At 40.8% G+C, this 22,351-nt stretch overlaps 1 protein-coding gene across 1 annotated transcript in view; it reads right to left on the bottom strand.

Annotated features, from left to right (window-relative positions):
• Positions 1-15,089, bottom strand: part of KCNIP1 (potassium voltage-gated channel interacting protein 1) — a 365,586-nt gene extending 350,497 nt beyond the window's left edge. The window contains exon 1 of the mRNA XM_063120594.1: positions 15,019-15,089. Coding sequence (XP_062976664.1) covers positions 15,019-15,079 — 61 coding nt within the window. The 5' untranslated portion in view covers positions 15,080-15,089. The remainder of the gene's footprint in view (positions 1-15,018) is intronic.
• Positions 15,090-22,351: the final 7,262 nt, after the last annotated feature.

The following is a 22,351-nucleotide window of genomic DNA, read 5'->3' as shown; positions in this document are numbered from 1 at the left end:
CTGCCATGTATATAATTGTTATTTTTTATAACATACAGAAATAATAAAAAGAAATAGAAATAAAAATAAAAATACAGTCATAATTATCCCATCCCTCTTCCCCTCATAGGAAATAAATGATACTACTATATCTGTTACAATATATATCTATTACAATATATGCATATGTAAACATACAAGCACATATGCATCATTCTTCATCTCTTAAACATTTTCTTCTTCTTTTTTAGAAGTCAGAAAAATAAAAAAAAAGTAAGTTAACCCATCACAAAAGATGTATCTTTCATTATGACAACCAAAAGGATTTGAATTCTTTTGGAATTTTATTTTATCCGACGAGGTTGTGTATTCTATGAAACAATACCAGTCTTTATTAAATGTATCGTTGCATCTTGTTCCTCTTACTAATCTCAATTTATTTGTCAGGTTCTCCATTAAGGCTACATGCCAAACTTTACTGTACCTATTTGTTAGTGTAGTGCCAACCAAATCTTTCCGATAGAAAGAGAAGCTGCCATGTGGAGAACAATGGTTCGCCACACCAGAAGTGGCAGGAGGAGGGAGTCACACAGAGATCCAGTAGTTCCTGCCAGTGGGCAAGGCAAGCTGCAGCTGATGCTGCTCCCCCTTCCTCCTCTCACTGCTCGCTTGCTGGAGAGGACAGATGAAGTAGCAACAAAAGCCAGGAGCAATAGCAGCAGGGCCGGGGGGCAAAAGGGACTTCAAGTGGGCGCCCTGTTGGTGCCCAGTGAGGAAAGAATTCTTGACAGTTAAAATCAGTTTCTATTCAAAATCGTCCTTATTATATGTGTATTCTGCTCTTAGGTGGATCTCCCGTGGTTTCCCACCCACAGGATTAAATAGCTGCAGCAACATGAGGCATTCTCTGCATAAGTGTTTAATCTTTAAAGAAAAAACAAGAGCACAACAAAAAGACACCACTGCCATGCAGTGCAAGGTAACGTGCACAAAAACTTGCAGATGTTTTCTTTTTCATATAATATTTATGCAGAACACAGAACACAAATCAAGCATGAGATTCTGTCAGAAAGCATACATATCCATCTGGCAAATGTTTTAATCCAGCCAACTCAAATGGGAGGGAAGGGTTTCGTATTATTACAGCTTTGGCTCAATATGCTTTACAATGGATGGCGTTGCCGTCTTCCCTTTGTTAGCAGTGTCCCTTAATACATTTCACACTCAGCTTTTCAAGAGCTTTGGTCACACGACTCTTGGCTCAGACCCACTGCCACCTCTTCTTACGCCCCTGTTTGTGCCACTGAGACACCTTTCAGTATGCATGCTGATGGCAGTTCCCCCCCCAAAAAACCTGGAGTTAACAGCAGTTGTGCCAAGTTTTCAAAATGGGAAGTTTGAGGGCTCAAGTCGGTCTGGAGCCTACATTATACCTTCTAGCCTGTAAGCCCTTTCCAGTTGTGTGACATTTGGCTGTGACTCACTAAATCGTGAGGGTGCACGTGCTTTTTTATTACAACTTCAATGCCCTTGGTCAAAGTTGCCCTGTGTGTCCTCACATGTGTTGCAGGAGCAGATTTGAAGTGATGAAGCAGCAGAGGGACTGAGGGCTCAATCCTATGCATGTTTAGGCAGAAAAAAGTCCAACAACTCCCAGCATGCCCTGGCCAATCATACAACACCATTCCTGACATGAAGAGCCTTAGTTAAACACAGGAGACTTTGAGTTTGAATTTCATGTCCACTCAAAGGGCTTCTGGTGGAGCTCCCCTCGCCCCTTCCATTTATCTTGCCCTTCAGTGCTTTTATCACATGATTATCCTTCCTTTCTAGAACACTTCACCAGAAATTGCTTTTCATTCAGTTTTAATCTGTGGGTGGAAGATTGCCTACCCACGGGTACAAATTGGGCTTCAAAAGAAAACACACTTTAAGGAAGGGCCATGGCCATAGGTCAATTCTAGGGTGCCATCAGTCCTCCCCTCTGGCTGTAACAGAATGTGAACTATAAAAGCCTCAATGGATATAAAACTGCATTTTTTAAAAAACCAAAAACCTATGGGCATGAGTTATTTTGCCATAAGTAGTGACAGGTTTCCTATACGAACTTAAGATCTCTTAGATGTGGTGAGGCAAAGTACAATAGAACAGGCCAACTGGAAGCCTCTGGAATAGAGCCAGCCCCTAAGTCTATTTTCTATATTTATAAAGGTGTGGCTAAACATTGCCCTCATAAGAAAAAAAATGTTTACGAAAGTTGCTGGAGGCACAAATATTCTTAGAGATGTATGAGAAAACTGTTTCAGTTCGTTTTCATTCAGGGTTTTACCCATTTCAGACATGGATTTGAAAGCAATCCGTGGTCAAAGTCCTCACATTTCTGAGCTTGCAATATGATTTGCAGGCCAATAAAAATATGTTCAATAGCATACATTTCAAAATGAGTACATTTCAAAAATGTACAGAAATACACTTTAATCGTGGGAGAAGAATGGTCCTGTTCAGACAACACACTGAGCCATGGTGGTTAAGCATTTTCAGCTAAATATTATGGGTTAACAGGTCTATTCTTCTCCCATGATTAAAGCATATTTCTGCACATTGTCTGAAGAGGGTCACTGTGTACATTTTAAAAAATGCATACATTTCAAATACTGTAATTTTCGAAGATATACTTGATTAAAAAAAAAGCAAAACAAATATAGGAAAAACAAAACTGACAGACTTGTCTATCCAGGCAGAGTTTTGAGTGCTTAGCTCTTAGAAGTTTGGGTTTGAATCCCTGAGTATTCAGTCATGATTTTGTTGCAGAATTTGTGATCCTTCTTCTGACAGGCTCATCTTTAACAGCTACATCTTTAACAGCTACATGCTGGGAATAGTTTAGGGATGTGCAAATCAGCAAAACATGAGTTCTCCAAAGTTCTCCAAATTCCATTTTGAGGCTTGTTCCAACTTGAGAGCACATCAAATTGCAAGCTTTGTCTTTTTCTTTTCACATGAAAAGCCATGTGTATTTCCCCAAATGTACACGTCAATTGTGTGCATCATTCAAATGCACACATAAAGCATATTTGGGTACATTTTTCAAAAGTACGCATTATTCCATGCACATTTTTCAAACGTATGCATGCTGTCAAACACTTTTTGGGGAGAGGGGTCCGCGAATCACATGTGCAAGGTCGGAATGTACAGACATGGACCACAGATTCTGTCTGAGTCCATGTTCAGTCCATAAGATGCAAACTGGGTAAATCCTGATTAAAAATGAACTGACACAAATTTCTCATACAGAAATTATTCTAGGGATAAGATATCCCTAGAACAGTTGTACCTATAGAATTTTTTGGGTGCAGGTGGCTGAGAATTACGTTCCTTAGAAAAAAAACAAAATGGCCTAACAAGGAGCTATGCTCAGTGATGAAACATGGAAAGTTGGGAGTGTCAGTTGATGGGAAGGATTGGCTTGCTTGAGCCTGTGATTGATTGATTGATTAGGAATATTTATATCCCACTCTTCAATCCAAAAGGATTCTTAGTGATGGGCATTGGGGTTCATTTTGTATGTGTGTACATCAAGACATTACAACCTTTTCTCCCTGTGCTTCAAAAGGGGTGAAAGGAACAATGGTACCTTTCTCCCCTTCTCACTCTAGAGAAATCTCCTTGCCCCGAAATAAAGCAGTAAGCGTTGGGACTCCTCTACAGCACAACTGTGAAAGGCTTCAAGAGTGAGGGAAAAGTAAACAAAGGAAAAAGTATCCTTTCTTTTCCTCCACTTTGAATGCCCCCCGCCCATCCTTGGGTGTCAGCCCCAAGCAGCACTACAAGGCTCCCATTCTAAGCTCGCTGGCTGGCATCCTGCAACAAGAGCACACCTGCGCTGGTCCTTGCAATTCCCTATTCATTTTCCACAATACGAATTGTTGCTCAGGTGTGTGAGTGGGAAGGTGTTAGCTATGCTGGGTATGCAGATATATAAATTTCTGCCTCAGATTCTCTGGTTGGGGATTGAGCCAGTTATATAACAAGACAGAAAGCACCCAGACATTAAAAACTTTGCTGTTGTTGGCTGTGGCTGGAAGAAGAGCTGAAATAATAAAGCAAGCCTAGAAAAGAACGCATTTTAACCATGTCTGAACTTTTGAACTGCAGGTTTATTCCATCCATCAGCAGTAGGACACAATAAGGCTTGAAGAGGCAGCTCTGGCTAAAGAAAAGATGCAAATGAAGCAGTGCAAGATATTATCGCTTTAGGCATCTCCTGGATCCTGCTCTGTTCAGAAAAAAAATGTCCTATGATTGCCAGCATTTTAGCTTGGAGGGCCAGGGCAAGCCGTGTGCATGCATTGATCCATGTTGAAGGTGATTAGAAATGATAGTAGATCTGCTCAGATATAATTTTTCCAGTCATTTCACATAGAGGGCTCAAAAGTATTTAACCCCTTATTGAGAAGCATCTCCTTTAATGCTGTTGTAGTATCCTCTGACGAAACTGAAATCTGTTGAAAGAAATATTGTTTCTACTTGACTTCACCTTGAACCAATGACTCTGCTAAGAATACTGATTCTCTCCCATGCCCTAATACACACTTGTTTTCCATCATGCAAAGGATTTCTCACCAACAATATGTGAATTCTATCTTTGTTTACCAATTCAGTGACAAGTATGCACTTAGCAAATTCCATTTGTATTCATATGTAAGTGCTTGTAAACTTCACTATGGCAACTGACTATATATGTCTTTACAATTCAGACATGCCATATCCCAGGTGTCAAAACTCTGCCCCTTGGTGTGCACCCAAGCCACATGGCCATACCCAATTGGAAGATCCACCTTCCCCCTCCCCTGATACTTAGTATTAAAAACTGAGTTTATGCGTAATGACCTAGGGTTGTAAACAATAATACTAAACTGAACTTTAAGGAGATTACATCGGAATTGTGATCATACATCCCACAAAAGTATGAGTTTTAAAAAGGATTTAGTAGATTCAATAGTAAGTGCCACTCAGAATGCAGAGTTAATTTTCCACTTTGGATGAGTCACAAAGGGCAGGGGGAATGTTACCCAGCACAGGTGGAGCCAAATAAGTGCCTTTTAAGATTGGGATTTTTTTTAAAAAAAAAAATTGTATATAAAAAGACTAGCATGTTCAGTACATTCTGTAGTAGTGATGGTTTCATTCTGTTAGACGAGTGGTCAGATTTGCTCTGCTGGTTTATACTCCTGGAAGCTTAATTAGGGGACTATGTTTGTGACTTGGTAAAGTTTGCCAAGCCCTTCCTTTTATGGACTCAGACTGCTTTATTCACCCATTCCGGCTAACAGATTATTCCCTATGAAAAACTGACATCTACTGAACATCATGGATGATCCATCTGCCTCACAAATAGGGTTGATATTCCACTTTAAGATTGCCTTGTTTTGAATACTAGAAAGTAAACTGCATAATTTATTTTTTATGTTACTTATTTGTTTTTTCCTTCATCCCTGATATCTCCATCCCTAATTCTCAATACATTTTCTTAATTTGTGACTGTATACCTTTGATTACTCAAGGATCTTCCCCCGAATGCCAGACCTCACTTTCAAGCTACTAGAAGGGGAGGTAAGAGTAAAACTGATTGAACTTGCTCAGAAGTAACTGGGGAGTTATAACTGGTAGCTACCCCTTCCCAAGCTGAAAAGTAGGTTACATTGAGAGTGGCAGATGTAAGTTGGGATTTCACAGCATGGTTGTGTCCTCAAGGTAGTAAGGGCAATCTCATAGCATATAGACTATTTGGAGAACCTAAAAGGGAGTTATGGTCAAAGACGTAAATAAGAGTCATTTCCACTGGACCCTGGGGCTCATAATTCCATACATCAGGGGATTTGTGGCTATGCTACAAATTGAAGTAACTGTGCCCAGGTCTCAAGAAGAGCATCGGCACCATGCTCGGGCTAGATCTACACAGATAACTGTTGGGGTTCATTACGCATTCCATCTACCACTTTCATAGTGTTATTTCCTGCATTTTATTCCACATTAACCAAAATACTGCAACAAATGTCATTGTGTGTCCTACGAAATATAAATGTGGACTAGTTTGGGGGTAACTCTTAGATCCATCTCTGTCACTGGAGGCTCAAGTGGCTGTGGCGGCTTGGAGTGCCTTTTACCAGCTTCGGCTGGTTCGCCAACTACGGCCTCTCCTGAACAGGGATAGCTTGGCCACAGTGGTACAGGCATTGGTAACCTCAAGATTGGATTACTGCAGTGCTCTGGAAGCTGGAGCTAGTGCAGAATGCTGCAGCTAGGCTGTTGTCCGGAGCTGCCCCTTTCCAGCATGTAACTCATCTGCTGAGGGAACTGCACTGGCTGCCTATTCACTACTGGGTCAGGTTTAAGATTCTTGTACAAAGCTCTAAACAACTTGGGACCAGGATACCCGAGAGAGTGCCTTCTCCAATACCAACATGCCCAGTCACTGAGGTTATCAGATGGCATGCTCCTGGTGGTTCCACATAGACCCATCCTCTGATTAGAGCCCACCAGGGGAAGAGCCTTCAGTGTGGTGCCCCCCACCCCAGCTATGGAATTCCCTGCCTCTGGAGGTCAGGCAGGCACCAACTTTGTATTCCTTTCGGCACCTCCTGAAAATGTCATTATTCCAGGAAGCCTTTCCTTAATGACTAGCCTCCACTTTGTAAACTGTACATTTTGCATCTTTTAAAATCTATTTTAAAGTGTTTTATTCCGTTTTTATTTTATTTTATCTTGTACTCCGCTCCGAAATTTTCAGTGGGGAGCGGTATATAAATATTGTAAATAAATAATAAATAAATAAGAGGGATATAGAGTTACCATGTTGGCCTCATAAAGATTTTACACAAGGTGTAGTTCTGGCCCAGTATGTACTGGCATGGAAACATACCTGGATTTATGGATGCCTAAGTTCCTAGAGATTTCTATTTCTCTGCACCAGTGTTATATTAGTCGTGCTCAGTGTTCATGTGACAAATAGTATATTATAAATGTATTCACTATGCACACTCAGCAGTTTCATCATCCTTCTGCTCAGTAATGCAATCCAGGTTGACTTGTAAATTTAATAACTTAAGAAACCAATTCTAAGCATATGGACTTGAAATTGAATTTCATTCATATTAATAGATCTTGTCCATTAATTCATCAGAGTCACATCAGAGAAAAGGTTTAAGATTGAGGTGTAAACCACTCAAACATGGTTGGTGCTTAATAAAACCAGCTAGTTAGGAAAAAAAGGATGTGAGTATCCCTTCTGAAGCCTACATTTTAACTGCTAAAGTATCTGCTGTTATTCACTAAAACCGAGTCAAGAGTGATTGTGTTGTCATAGATTGTGTATGTTATGATCTAAAAAGGGTTCAATGCACACAAGTACATAATACATGATGTTCCTGCATACTGTGTACATTGTGTGAGGTATAGTTTAAAAACCTTGGTTTCTAAGCTTAATTAGCAACATCATGGATGAGACAATCACAAACAACAACAACAAATAAACAAAATATTATTCCCCATTCCCATATCTTTTCAGAAATTGAAGATTCGAGGATGTTAACTCTAAAGGTTTACTTGCTAATGGTCAGAGAGAATGCAAGAAAAGACTGCTAGGTGTGATTGGGGAAAACAACCACGTGAAGTGTTGGACAGGGATTGGAAAGGACTATCACAGAAGAATGCTTCTATTTCTCTAAGTGCTTCTCTGAAGGCGATTACCTATATGATTTTGAGTAGGTGATGTGTCACACTGGCACAAATCAAATCCATTTGGAAAAGAGGCAATGGGTTATGCTGGAAAGGATATGATGAGAGGAACTACTTTATGCAGATGTAGTGGTGTTCTATCAGTATATTCATTGTTTTTGGAAATGTCATGGAACACCAATGGGATGTGATATTCTGCCTAACCCTTGACTGATCTTGTTAGATGGAGGATGGAATCATGCAGTTTATTAGTCACAAAGAGACAATTACTAGGTTGTTAGTGGCAAAATTGTATGTAGCTCAATCCTGAAGCACCTACTATTGCTCAATGGGGGAGGAAACATTGGGACATTGCAGTGCTGCAGCAACTGGTGTAATACGCATTGCACACAGATTTCACAAAAAAAGGCAAACATCTTGGAAAACTGAATACCCTTTAGGGTTTTACTGATAGCCATAAACGAAAGTGGATCAGACTGGACAAGTTAAGACCTTTTATTTGTTGCAACTACAAGTTGTTAATTGAGAGTTTTTAAAGGGTTATATGAACAAAAGTAAAGGACTTACTATTGGCACCAGGGAGGAAGGAAAAGGAGAGGGGTTATAATTTGTATCTTTATCAATGTGATTGTCTCCGCAAACGATTAAACACCCAGGTAAACTTCATGTTACAAACATGTGCCTATTTAAGCAATGAAAAATTCTTTTTACATTTGTCAATTGGATAGCAGCAGCAGCCATATTCATAGCTTATTCAACTGTTCAGAATGTGGCTTTATACTAAACATTGCCAAAAAAAAACCTAAACAGAATTGCTAACCAGGGATAAGCACATAAAAAAAGGATGGGCACTGATAATTCTAACCTACACAAATAACATCAAAGATGGGAGGAAGTGCAACATCTTCAGGATCTACGTAAATCACTTCCAGTTAGTGATTGGGTCATGCTGAGATCCATCGTAAAATTAATATGAACTAAGCAGATTTATTTATTCCCCCACTCCCACCCTATCCAACATTCAACAACTAACAGAATCAATCCAAACTCCTTGATTTGATCCAGGGTGGATGAGGCCCCTAGGCTCAGGCACACAGCATTGATATGATTGCCATCTGTCAGGGCCTAGGGCCCACAGTCTCTGCAATGGCACCACACCAAACTCTCCATAGTTTGGCCCAATCTGAAACGGATCTGTAATTATTGTCATGGCAATAATTACAAATCCATTTCAGATTGGGTCAGACTCTGGAGAGGTTCGTCAGTATCCAAAATGGGCGTATGGAGATGAACATCTAAAATCCAATGTCTAGAATTCATCTCATTAGAGCTGGGGGTGGGGTTCTCCCCCTCTTTTCTTTGGTCTGATGCTGTGCTGTCCCCGCTATAGATTTTGTAATGCAAGGTGTTTGCTCCACAACAGCTGTGGCAGCATCCTATTGGATCTGGATACAAACAGTAAAGGGCCATTTTGCTGTGTCCTACAGTCCTCCTAACATTCTTCTGACCACATCTCCTTTCTTGTACAAGCTTGTCACAGCTCTTGATAAACATGGCCACTCTCACAACCTTAAAATGCTGCACCAAGGGTTGCAGGCAGCCATCTCTACCTCCACATACTTCAGAAGCACAGTGCTTAATGCTCAAGCACATTTTCCCAACAACCAGAGAGGCAGCATTGATATCTGCATTGAACAACAGCTCTTTGTCAACATATCCCATGCTGGTTAGTTTTAAAGTAGACTGCAGATGTTGGGTCTGTAAAGGTATCAACGTTCATATCAGTCTACTCAAAGCAGAATCATCTCTCTAAATTGTTTTGTCACAAAATCTGATGGCGAATCAATTGAATTGTCAAAAGTATATGAATGTGTATTTTGTGAAATAGATGGTTTTGCACAACATGGTGCAGAACATGGATGGGTTGTTGTTGTTTTAACAGAACTTTTTAACTCTATTGGAAAACAGATTTCTTCATTCTTTTTTGCTCTTCTGCATGAGCCGCTATGTGGTGTTTTAGGAAACCTTAATAATTCTGTCACAATTACACCAATATTTCATTTAGGATTAAAAAAAATTGCAATTTAGCACCAGCAATTTCATACAAGCAAAAAAGGGTGTTTTTGAACATTCTAAGGGTTGGAACAGGAAACACAAACATGACATCTCCTGGTTTCATGTTTCTTTACCTACACTGAAAATGAATGTTGCTTGGGTGCACTACTGTTCCTTCAAAAGCAGCACTCACAGACACATTGCCCTGTGGGAGAAATGTGCAAACTCTCAGTCTTTTCAAATGTTATAGAATAAACTGGGGTAGGGGAGTGCAAAGCACTTTCTGTTCCAAGACACTTAACTAACAGGACTCGTAAGTCTCCTTCATATATTCACACCAGACCTAAACATGTGGTTGTGGTTGGGGGAGGCATCTTGGTTGCAGACTCTGCCTCCAATCCATACATGTTCATCTAACTGTGTGAAGAAAGCCACCCTTCAGATGGTTGTATGCATGCCAAATGTTCAAATGAATAAGCATGGGTTAAGAATGGAGCCTGCTATGCCATCCAACCTCCCACTGCCCACATGTGCATCATCCTCAAAATGAACACATGAAAAGAGCAATACTTTACAGCATGGACACGCAATGTGGTGTTCTCCAGATGTTTGGGGCTACAACTCCCATCAGCCCCAGACAGTATGGCCATTGGCAAGGGATCCAAAACATCAACAGGCTGTCTACCCCTGCTTCATAGACTTCTGTTAAAATATTGTTTGACCAGAAGGTGCTCCTAAAATAGACCAGGGGGACATTGAAAGTATAGTGAAATAAATACTCATGAGCAGGCTAGAACAGATGGAGAGGAGAACTTAACTACAAAAAGGCATACTTTTTCTTTAAAAACAAAAACAACAGCAGCAACTCTTATCCAACTGGATCTGACACTTCTGTTGTGATAAATTTAGTTCAGAGTAGTACTGTCAGTATCAGCTTACCTGGTCCAACAAAATATTTCTTGGGTCATAGAACAGTGAGATGGTGCTTCATCTCAATAACCATGTGTCTAACCAAGCTGATGCATTTATTAGAATACAAGGCTATTAATTTTAGTCGTACAAACTACAGCTGTGATTCTGGAAATGGGAAGACAGTTAACACCAGTGCTGTGCCAAAAACTTCTTCCTCATTTTTTTCAACCACTCTCTTTCAATTTGGTAGAAATGAAATTGCTTTCAAAAAGAAATACAAAGGAGAAGAACATTTCAGAAAAACTCTCATAGGTTGGTTCATGTGGTTCTCTTACTTGATGAGCTGGCCAAGAAGTGTGAGCAAGTATCCAGTCCTTCACTGTAGAATCATCTCTCTGGCAGTCTGTAGCCTACTCAGCTTCCCACACTTCAATTAAAGCCCAGGAGAAGACATCATGAGGTAACTCCACATGAGGAAGCACAAGCAACCTGGGAGGCTGCAGAGCAATACAGGGATGTGTAATAGAAAGAAAACACACATGGAATCCTCGACTACCTCATAGTGATTAGGTGAGCTCAAAAGCACCACAAAAAGAAATCAAAAATAAATTGCAAAACATCCTGAGAATGAACCAGAAAAATAGAAGCTTCTTTCATGTGGGAAGAAAACTTTCAGGAACTTGGGACAGATTTTGACTCAGCACTAACTCCACCTCTTCCCTGGAGCTGGATGCAACAATACCCATCTCATACCCGCTACAGAGCATTCAGGGAAATAGTGGTAGACCCTGGGGAAAGGGTCAAGCCCCTAAAGTATGACAACTAGAATGGAGCCAAAATATCTCAGAAGATGTTTTTCTCAGGAAACTTCTCAGATTTTCTTTTATTACCCCTAAAAATAAAAGTCCACTTGGGCAGAATTTCCTCCAAATTTTCTTTACCATTTTTTGCATGGTGGCTGCCTTTCCTCTCCCCAAGATGCACTGGAACAATGCTAGGTACGGGGCATGCTGACAACACAGTTGCTGCTGTGAAATTTGGTGAAATAGTTGTGTCCACACACCCAATTTATTTGCCCACAAATAAGGTGGAGAATTTCAAGAAGAGATTTGTGCACAGTTCTAGTTCACTACTATCTCTAACAACATTCCAGATCTAAGCAAATAAGTTCACCAAGAATTGTTTTACAAGGATAGGCCATCCTGCTTGGATATTTTACTGATTAGGATAACCCGCCATCAAGACAAGATGCAAGGAGGGTGCCATTCTAAAATTGACAGATATTAAGTATTTGTATCCCAACAAGTCAGAAAATCAGCTAAAGGGCTTATAAAATCAGGCTGAATCCAGACAAGATGGAGGTGATCACTGTCAAAGGCCACAACCTGGGTTTGGAGGTGTGTCAACCGGTTCTGGATGGGGTTACACTCCCCCTGAAAGACTGTGTTCGCAGCTTGGGGGTGTTTCTGGATCTGTCACTCCAAATGACAGCCCAAGTAGACGCAACAGCCAGGACTGCCTACTACCCTATTTCTTCGATTTTAAGACACACTTTTTCCCCCATATAAACATCTCTAAAAATGGGGTGTGTCTTAGAATCGTGGGTGTATCTTAGGTTTTTTTTTCTGTTGGTGGTACTGAAATTAGTGTGCGTCTTACAATCAATGGCGTCTTACAATCAAAGAAATACGGAATCAGCTTCGGCTGATACGCCAGCTGTGCCCCTTCCTAGAGTTAAAAGACCTAAAGATGGTAGTGCATGCGCTGGTAACTTCAAGGCTTGACTTCTGCAACGCGCTCTACATAGGGCTACCTTTGTGCCTAGTCCAGAAACTTCAACTAGTTCAAAATATGGCAGCCAGGTTGGTCACCGGTGCACCTAGAGGTGACCACATTACACTGGTTTTAAAATCTCTTCACTGGCTCCAATTAGTTTCCAGGTGAAGTATAAAGTGTTGGTTATCACCTTTAAAACCCTACATGGTTTGGGTCCAGGCTACCTGCGAGATCGCCTTCTCCCATACAATCTGCCCCACACACTAAGGTCCTCTGGGAAGAATCTACTTCAGTCAGCAAAAACTAGATTGACAACTGTTACCCAGAGGACCTTCTCTTCTGCTGCTCCCAGACTGTGGAATGGCCTGCCGGAGGAGACTCGTCAACTTAACAGTCTTTTCGCATTTAAGAAAGCTATAAAGACTGATCTCTTCCAGCAGGCCTATCCAGTGGAATTTTAAGATGCTTTTAGTATGTTTTTAGGAAGTTTTAACGATGTATACTGTGTTCTGATCAATATTTTATGTATTTTATACTTGTTGTTCCCCGCCTCGATCAGGATGGAGAGGTGGGTCAGAAATACTACTACTATTATTATTATTGGTTCCAGACTGCTCTTTTGAATTAAATATGTGGTGATCTGTAGAAACAAGTGACCAACCCTATCAACACCACTCAAAAACCACCCTTGGAAGACTGAATCTGACATCTGCCCCTGAAAAATCAGCACCATCTGATATCCACAGAACTCAATTTCACTCTACTACTTGAGCAATATTTTTGTTTGTAAGGAATGAGGAAATCTAATCACAAGGAAGGAAGTTAAAGCCATTCCCCAAAGAAGAACCAACTGATAGATATCAGAGGAACAGAGAATAATCAGTTGCAAACAGGAAAGGAAACATTGCTGTAAATCATAGGTAGAGTCTTGAATTTGAAGCTAAGGCAACTATTTTCAGAGCCTGTGTGTAGAATATAGGTGGCTAGCAAGGTTTAACTTGGTACTTCGGAAGCAAACAATGACAATGCCTCCTAACCATATACACCAAGCACAACAATTTCAGTAGTCCTCACCTATGGATTGGATTGCTCTTGCAGTCTCCACAGGTTTAACACGTGCTTTGATGTGTTTGGATATTCCATTGCAATAGCCCTCAAATCACCATGAAGGAAGGAGAGGAACACCTGCACATAGTTCAGCCACTTAAATCCCATTGACTTCAATGGGATTTCAGGTAGCCTCGCTGTGTGCAAGTTTGCAGCCACAATCCAGGGGTTTTGAAATGAGACGTTTAGATGACATCGATATCGTACTCAAACCGGTTGCATCTGGCATCCCTACTCCCATATATGTCCCCATTGATTTGCATCTACGACCTGGTTCTCCATTATGGCCATTTGAATGCAGACTGAACTGATCCCTTTCCCACCACCGCCGCCACCACCACCCGAAAACAAGAGGGAAAGGGCTGCTTTTAAAAAAGCTGCCAAGAACTGTTAGACAAGATCACATACACAAGCTGTGATTCAACACACGCAGCGCTTAGACTGTAAATGCTTTCCAGAGGTGTGTGAATGCGGTTCCTGGGGCTAGTTCCAGAGATGAAGAGAACCCTGAATCAACCAGACCCTGAAGTTTGAAGGGGGAAATCGAAAAACCAGACCCAGCGTCCCTCCCCACCTTGTACAAGCGGCTTTCCTTCGGCCCCACCCCCTACCGTGCCTCCAACTTTGTGCTTCCCCGCGCCCTGCCATGCTGAGTTAACCCCACTCAGAAAAGAGAGCGAATTACACCACGTCCACCCCCGGCGCCCGCCAATTCCCGACGTTGGAGTCTTCCTGGAATATTAGCATGCTAGAGGCGAGACTTGCCCATTTAAGGGGGTGGGGGAGATCCTCGAAGCGCCGCTCGCTCGCTTCTCTCTTTGGAGCCTCTCTCACTTCCGCTCCTTGGGGAAATCTATCCCTCTCTCTCCCCCCCCCTAATTCTTATTCTCTTCCTCTCTTAATGCTGTCCGTTTGACATGCACGCAGACAGCATTTCTTACACATTACGGGGATTAACACATGTCTGCAATTGTTAAATTATTATTTCAAACAGTCCCCAAATGAATGTTTTTTTGGCGTAAGCTGATGCTACTCCCTAGTGAATTAAGAAGAACACAGCATGGGACCGGGAGTAAACAGGTCTCTTCCGCAAGTGGAGACTGCACACCAGGCTGTCTCCCTAGTTCTCCTTACACATGCCTGTGTGTAGGATTTACAACATTTCGGAAGCCTCTCTCCACCCCCTCACCCGCCGCCCTGCGAAACACACACAACCACCCCTGAAGCCACCCTTTTCCCTTCCACAGCCTCTTAACACCACATCACACACATACACACACACCCTGTCGTTTTCTGCTTCTAACAATCAGGGTAACTGTTTTAGTTCCAAGTGGCACATGCTTTCTTTGCTGTCGTTTGCCTTTTTTTTCTTTTTCTTTTTGCTTCTGCATGATCAGAGTAAAATTCAGCACTCGCAAATACACACATGAGAAGAAGAAAAATTATCCTTACCTCTCGAGGGTCTTCTTTGTTTGGTTTGCAGAGAAGAGAACGTGCCCATTACAGCACCCATTGCAACTGCTACTTGGGTGAGGGGCTATAATATATAAATATGCTTCCTTCCCCTCTCCCCCCGTGATCAACAACCCCCCCCCCTAAAAACAGAAAGAAATCTGTTTGGAATATCTACTAGAAAGAAGAGGAGGCGGCAAAAGCAAAGCACTGCAGCTCAACGTTCAGCAAGCGTTAAGCTTTGAGAGTCCCCCCCCCCCTTTCAGTCAACACACATGCACTGACTCACAGTCGGCTGCACTCTTATTATTCAAAACAGCTCCCCATCAAAATTTAAATGCTAGGTAGATTCCCTCAGACCAGAGCTGGCAGCAGATGCATCAAAATATTTACTGGAGCGCAGCCACATAAATACACACACTAATTCTTCCTCTCATTCCCTTATGGCTCCAACCACAAGCCTGTGTAGGTCTACAGAGAAAGCATCAATGCATCTCTCCGATTGTATACCAAACTACCATTCTGTAGGCATGGCGAAGGTCTCGAGGGATGCCTGGGGACTCGGGCGGCGGACCAATTGTCAATGAATGAATGAATGAATGAATGAGAAGTTGCTGAATGGAAAATAATAGTGAACCAGCTGTCAAAGTTGTAGTTGAGCAAAAAGCTCATTCCTGCTGATTAATGGCTTCACTAAAAAGGCAGGAAACAACATTCACTCAAACAGTTCTCAGGTAAAAGACTCAGGGAAACACAAGTGTTCTCAGCAGAAAGCTACAACAACTAGTAAATTACACCATGGCAATGGTTTATATAGTCTTCTCTTCTCACACATGCCAGATACATAAATGGCATGCGTCCATGACAATGCAAATTGAAGTTCACTCAAGTTGTGCAAAAATGAGCGTACACTGTAAAACATGGAAATCCCCTGACCGTAGTGCATTATTTTGTACCCCTTGGAAAAATCACCATTATTTGGACACCAATTAATCAATTCCCTTTACTATCCACATTTGCAGAACTACACCTACCAGGTGTCGCTATTTAAATGCCATTCATTACCTGAACTATTTGTTATGTCTAAAGCAGATGATAGTGTGTATTGTTGTTCTGATGACTGCCCAACATGACAGAGGTTGCTCAAAGTATAATAAGAATAAAAAAATGGAGAAAGGGTAGAGGGAAGTCAAACATAATTAAGTAACCAAGTCAGAACAGGAGGAATCAGTTTGTTGATCACACGTCCTTTCAATAGAGCAGCATCTACGATTATATTTCAAGGCCTTGTGGAAATACCCTCTCACAGTAGACAAAAGTAGTCTGTCTCTGCAATTCTCTGGTTAGATTTGTCATTTTAAATGAGCATGCACCAATTTGAACTTTGATGTGCACGGAGAACTGAAGAATTCAATTTCGACAATGGAGGAACATGATCTCCGAAGAGAGTTCAATTTTAAATTTGTTCAGAATAAGGAGCACTTCACATAAATTGGAACTAAGGAATCTGTTCTTTGTGTTAGAAAGACATGCCATTTTAGTGCCGGAACACAAATCAAGGATGTAAGGCCAACCTGTGCTCCCACATATATTTTGGGTTTTGTACGGCTTTATGTATTTTGTATTTTGAAGTATATGAGGTGTATTTAACAACTAGTGCATTTCAGTCAGTTTGCATAAGTAGGGAGGTATACATGAATGGATGTTATTTTAAATTCAGAGTCTTAATTTCTGCATATATTCTCCATCTAGATAATTTACCTCCATGTCTGTTAATATTTGGTTGCAACATTATATTCAGGTGCATTCCAGGGGGTATTAAATATTTTCTGTGTGAGTTCTTAAACTAAGCTTTCTTCATCTTAAATAAAATATGCTTTTAAAGAAAAGAGTTCCTTATACAAGATTCCTCCTGGAGCTCAGTTTATTGTTTTGGCCCTGTGGGCAACCACTAGCTATGTGTGGATGGGGGTTGGAAATATAGAAATAGCAAGAGTTTTTGCTGTTTCCTCTTTCAAACTTGGTCTAGAAATGTGCTAAAGACTTAACTGTCCCAGTCCAAGTCCAATAGTCTGTCCACTAGACTATGGATGGCCAAGTGGTGGCCCAACTCCAGGTTCAGAGGTGGTGATGGGAGGGCCACTGCCTTCATGTATTGCTGTGGGCTTTTGAGAAATATTGGGCTGGCCATTGCTAGAAGCAAGATGCTGGTCTAGTTGGAGTCCCGCCTGATCCAGCAGGGTTCTTCTTATGTTCTTAGGTGTAAAGAAAGAAGCTTAATCTGAACATGGTATGAATTAAAGAAGCCAGACTACAAGCTTGATTACAGCTAGAGAGGAGTGAAATCCCCCTAAGAAATGTCAACTTTTCACCTCCCTTGAAATTCCTACAGAGGTTTCACCAGCTGCTTCACTTAAAATTCACTGTGAACTAGATATATGGACAAAACCACTACAGGTGTCAATAAATATTTGACTATAATATTGGAACAACAACAACATTTCTTTAGCTTCTCACAAAATTATTTTACTAGTTTCACTTAGGGAGAACCCTCCAAATTTTCCTCAATTTATTCAAAATTCAGTGGCAACTGTCAATGCTACCTATTATTGCACAGAGGACATGGATTTCAACACCTTGATAGTGGATGGAAGCCTGAGATATGATTGGTAATGCAAAGAAAAGAGATGGGGAAAGGCAAGGGGAGTGCAAAAGGGTAAAAATTTGAGCACCACAAAACAAATAGCCAAGAAAGCTAGGGGGCTGAGCAAAAGTATCAAAGAAGATACTCCTGAATAGCTGAGAAGTATGCAGAAAGGAATAAAACTGCCGGGAGTAGTCGGAGACAAGCATCAAGAGCGTACAGTGAGAGTTAGCCGAACTCTAGATAGGTCACAGTTCCAAATCAAAACTTGGCTAACAGGAAATCTATATTCTCCCCACATAAGCAACTTCAGTAGTTGTGGCTGAAAAGTTATACAAGTGTTTGGAGAAAACTCCATCAACTAGCACTGAAAAAAACATTATAAAAAACAGTGCTTTGAATAAGGGCTTTGGCCTATAAAATCAATGAGCAATTGCTCTTATCAAAATATACAAACCACACACAATTCTACACAACATTCCACATCGTGACTCATGCATTCAGTGTGTCAGCTTTGTAACACTGAGCATTACTGCTTTAAAATGAATTGCCATACATGGTGAATTACACTGAGAGATGCCAGACTGAAAACTACATAGAAACTAGCTCCTTTTATAATGCTTTCTGAAATTTTATTGGAATTGACACACCCCAAAAAGAAAAGAATGTGATAGGCATGGGTCAAATGGGTCTATACAGAGGAGGAGGGTGGAAAATAAGATGCCATCTTTTGTGAGAAAATCATGAAAGGTACTAGCAGAGCAGGAACGAGCCACTTCCCAAGCTGTCTGTAATTTTCGTAGCTTCAGTGCTCCTGTTCAGAAATGGTAATTTCTGTTCTCACAGATACCTGGCTTTCCGGGTGGAAGAGAGGCCCAATTTTCTTGCAGTTTATGGTTTTATTATAAGCTGCCTCAAGTATGATGCGATCATAAAAAGGTGGGATATAAATGCCCACACAATTAAACAATGTGGAAGCAATTGGGGAACCTACTATCACTCACTGCTTGAGTCTCCACCCATAACCCCATTTGTGTTCCCAGGGCCCTAGAGATGGTTGTGCTGTGCACAAATGTAAATATTACCGCAGCCTTATTCACAATTTATTTACCACCATGCTCTATCCAAATCTCCCCTCTCTTGTCCCCCTCCACAGCTAATTGGTGGAATTCTAACTCAAGAAGACAACAGACCCCTACAAATTATATATAAAGGTTTTATCATGCCAGCAAATGCTGTATTTGCCTACATTTCATCAAAATAAATGGATCACTAATTCTGAAATTTAACACAACACATTATGACAAATTGTGACTCATTGCAGGCCGTCATTTCATGTTACACACTCCGGGCAAGAGGTGAACAAACATATGACAGAAGAAGAAGAAGAAGAAGAAGAAGAAGAAGAAGAAGAAGAAGAAGAAGAAGAAGAAGAAGAAGAAGTTGTTGTTGTTGTTCTGGAGCTAGTGGTAGTCTATTTAAGTGTGTGGCCCCATTCAGAAGACACCTTTAACCAGGGTGATAAAGCCAGAAAGTCAGGCTGTGTACAGAAGACACCTTAAACCATGGCTTTAACCATGGTGAATAAGGCTTTTTGCTTTATTCACCATGTTTAAAGCCATGGTTTAAGGTGTCTTCTGAACGGGTCTATAGTGTGTGCATGGTCTTTGGATTAAAATAAAATAAATAATAAATGTAAGTTTAATTTTCTATTGTTTGTCAGTTTATCACAAATAAAAGTTAAATACTAATAAACTAATAGAAGTAATCAGTTAAATACAAAGATCTCAAGATAATAATGCAAAGGTAGTCTGGGCCTACCCTTTAAAATATCTAGGTAAGTGGCACCTGCCCGAGCCCACCCTGAATACCACCCTACCTCAATTCCCTGCTTGGGTCTCAGAAGAGGAAAGAGAACGTCAGGTAGCTATATAATTGATTTTATCTTCTCAATGTTAAAAACAAACAAACCACACACTTACAATACAATCCTATGCATGCTTACTTGGAATAAAGTCCCACTGCGTTCATTAGAACTGTAGCCTTAGTAAGGTAGTTCAAAGTGTACATGGGATGTATACAAATAACCATTTAACAAGTGCTATCTGTGTCACAGTGTTTGTATAATCAATCCTTTGATAAGCTGGTTGCCTATATAAATGTGCCACATGTTAACTGCATAGATACTGATGGGTTGTTAAATGATGATATCTCTCTATTCAAGAACAGCTAGATACTGGGGATGTCCAAACTATAAATGGCTATTTAGTGTTTACTAATTGGTAATTTGTTACACTCAGCATATAGCCATGAGAGACCCATGGATTTCAAATGGATTTCAAATTAAAAGTGAGAGCATGGTAAAATTATTTTCAATGTTGAGTTATATGCTACCCGTAACTGGATTCCTGTGAGACTGTATGCTTAGCATGGTGAGCTATTGTTTCAGTGGTTATTTGTAGCTATGCAAAATGTCCAGAGAATTAAACTTCAAATTGGCATATGAAGGATAATGTGTTGGTTCAAACATACTGCTCAACACATTCCAACAAAATGTCTTCCTCATAGGAAAGAGTTCAAAAGTCTCTATTTTAAAGAAATGCTTTCTCAGTGTTCATTCACTGAGAAAGCATCATATGTGGTGCTCCTGAGTAGCATCATGCATGTGTGATGTTCCTACAAGGCAAAAGTGTTCATGTATACTTGGCCAGCAGTTCCAATAGTTGGAGTAGAATGCAGGCCTTTGCATTCTGCCCTAAGGTTCTGGTGCCATTTCAAAAGGTTTGATAAACATAGAATTTAAACTGTACTTCAGAAAATTAGCATTCAAGACAGTTTCCAAACTTAACGTTAGTCTTATAGGGTGACCATATGAAAAGGCTCCTGTATCTTTAACAGTTGTACAGAAAAAGGAATTTTAGCAGGGGTCATTTGTATGCCTGCAGCACCTGGTGTAATTCCCTCTTCATCACAAGTTAAAGCTGCAGGAGCCCTGCCCTCTTTTGTATCTGGTCAAGAGGCCAGGGGTCCTGCAGTTTTAACTGTTGTGCTAAAGAGGGAATTTCACCAGGTGCTGCATGCATACAGATGACACCTGCTGAAATTCCCTGTTCAAAGCCCTGTTCACCTTTTCATATGGTCACCCTATCTTCAACATATATAGCATGGGCAGCCATTTTGCTACATTTTTTCCTGAAAACATCCCTCTACATTTTCTTTACTGAGAACCACAATAATTCAACAAGCTCTTTTATTTGTCATCGGAAATTTCCCAAGCTTTCCTTCCCTCTTCCTCCTGCAAGGATGTTCAAATTGCTACTGAAACCTCTTCATCTTACCATCTCCTAGCTAAGTGCATAGCAAATATCATCTTTTTAAACAAGAGGCAAATAACAATATCAATAAACTACAGCCTGGAACAGAGCCCATCAATCATTGATCCATCAGGGCACAGCACAAGTTTATCTGGCAGCACCAAATGTGCTGATTGTAGGATATAGTTGGCAGCTCTGTCCACAACAAGGATGCAAATTATTGCTGGACTCATGTCAACAGTTAGATAATTAGATTAGTTGATGCCTAATTTGGATGAGATCACGTGGTTCTCGGTTCTCACTCTTTTGGTGGACAGATGCTGGGAAACTGTTGCAGAGAAAATTACTGGAGTCTAATACTATCCAGCCTTTTTTCTTTTCTTTTTTTACAATAGATAAAGTAGGTACCATTTTGATCCAACTTCTGACTGACAAATCATACCTGCTAAGCCATTTGTACTGCACTGTCCGCTACAAGCGGCTTGGTGATCTGGCCATGTTGTTCTTCAATCCATCATCTGGGAATCTCCAAACAGCCTCCTCTATCTTCTTACAGATGCCAATAGCAAAACTGTGTGTGCTGCGGAGGCAGATCTGTACATTTATCTAGACACATCAAGGTTTTGAATCCCACAGATTTTACTAATCACATTTTATGGATCACTAAGCTAGTGATGGTGGTGGTACCTGTGTCCTGCCCCACTCCCCAAATGCACTGCATGGCTGACCCATAGATCTCCGCAAACATGAAAGCCATGTATGCATATCATGGTATACCCAATTTTTCTGTAATCATCTATGAGCATGAGCTTATTGTTCAAACAAAAACAGATGGGTTGAGGCTGCAGGTTCTTGAATACTCCAGAGACAACAAGCCAAAGTGTGCCTTGTTTGCCCTCTCAACTTAAATTAGCCATTAGAATTTCTTTTGATATCAGGGACCTCAGAAAATGAAATCCAAAGATTCATGGATATTATAGAATGGTAAAAGAATGAGAAGCTTACTATTGAGGACTTGACCTCTTCAGTCACTGGCTGCGTTTGGACGCCATGATAGACAATGGTGGGTTAACCCACAGTTGGCTATTTTGTGGGTTCCATCACAATCAGAGAAACAACCAACTGTGAGTAGTTTATAAACAACTGTGAGTGGATTATTAATCCTCCCTCCCTCCTACTCTCAGTCCTCCTGCTTGTATCCCATCATCCCTTACTGACAAAAATAGAGTTCTGCCAGCTCACGTAGAGCAGCAGCTGCCACTTTGATCGCTCTTGCCTAGCAACTCTGTAGCTGATTCATAGGGTTCTGCGACTCTGACAAGTTTCCAAAATTTTGGAAGGGTCCATCACTGTCCAGCCACTAGGGCAATTTATG

The sequence above is a fragment of the Elgaria multicarinata genome, chromosome 3, assembly GCF_023053635.1.
Source record: "Elgaria multicarinata webbii isolate HBS135686 ecotype San Diego chromosome 3, rElgMul1.1.pri, whole genome shotgun sequence".
Lineage (NCBI taxonomy): Eukaryota > Metazoa > Chordata > Lepidosauria > Squamata > Anguidae > Elgaria > Elgaria multicarinata.
Note: the sequence above shows the minus strand (reverse complement) of the source record. Positions and strands in the feature narration are given on the sequence as shown.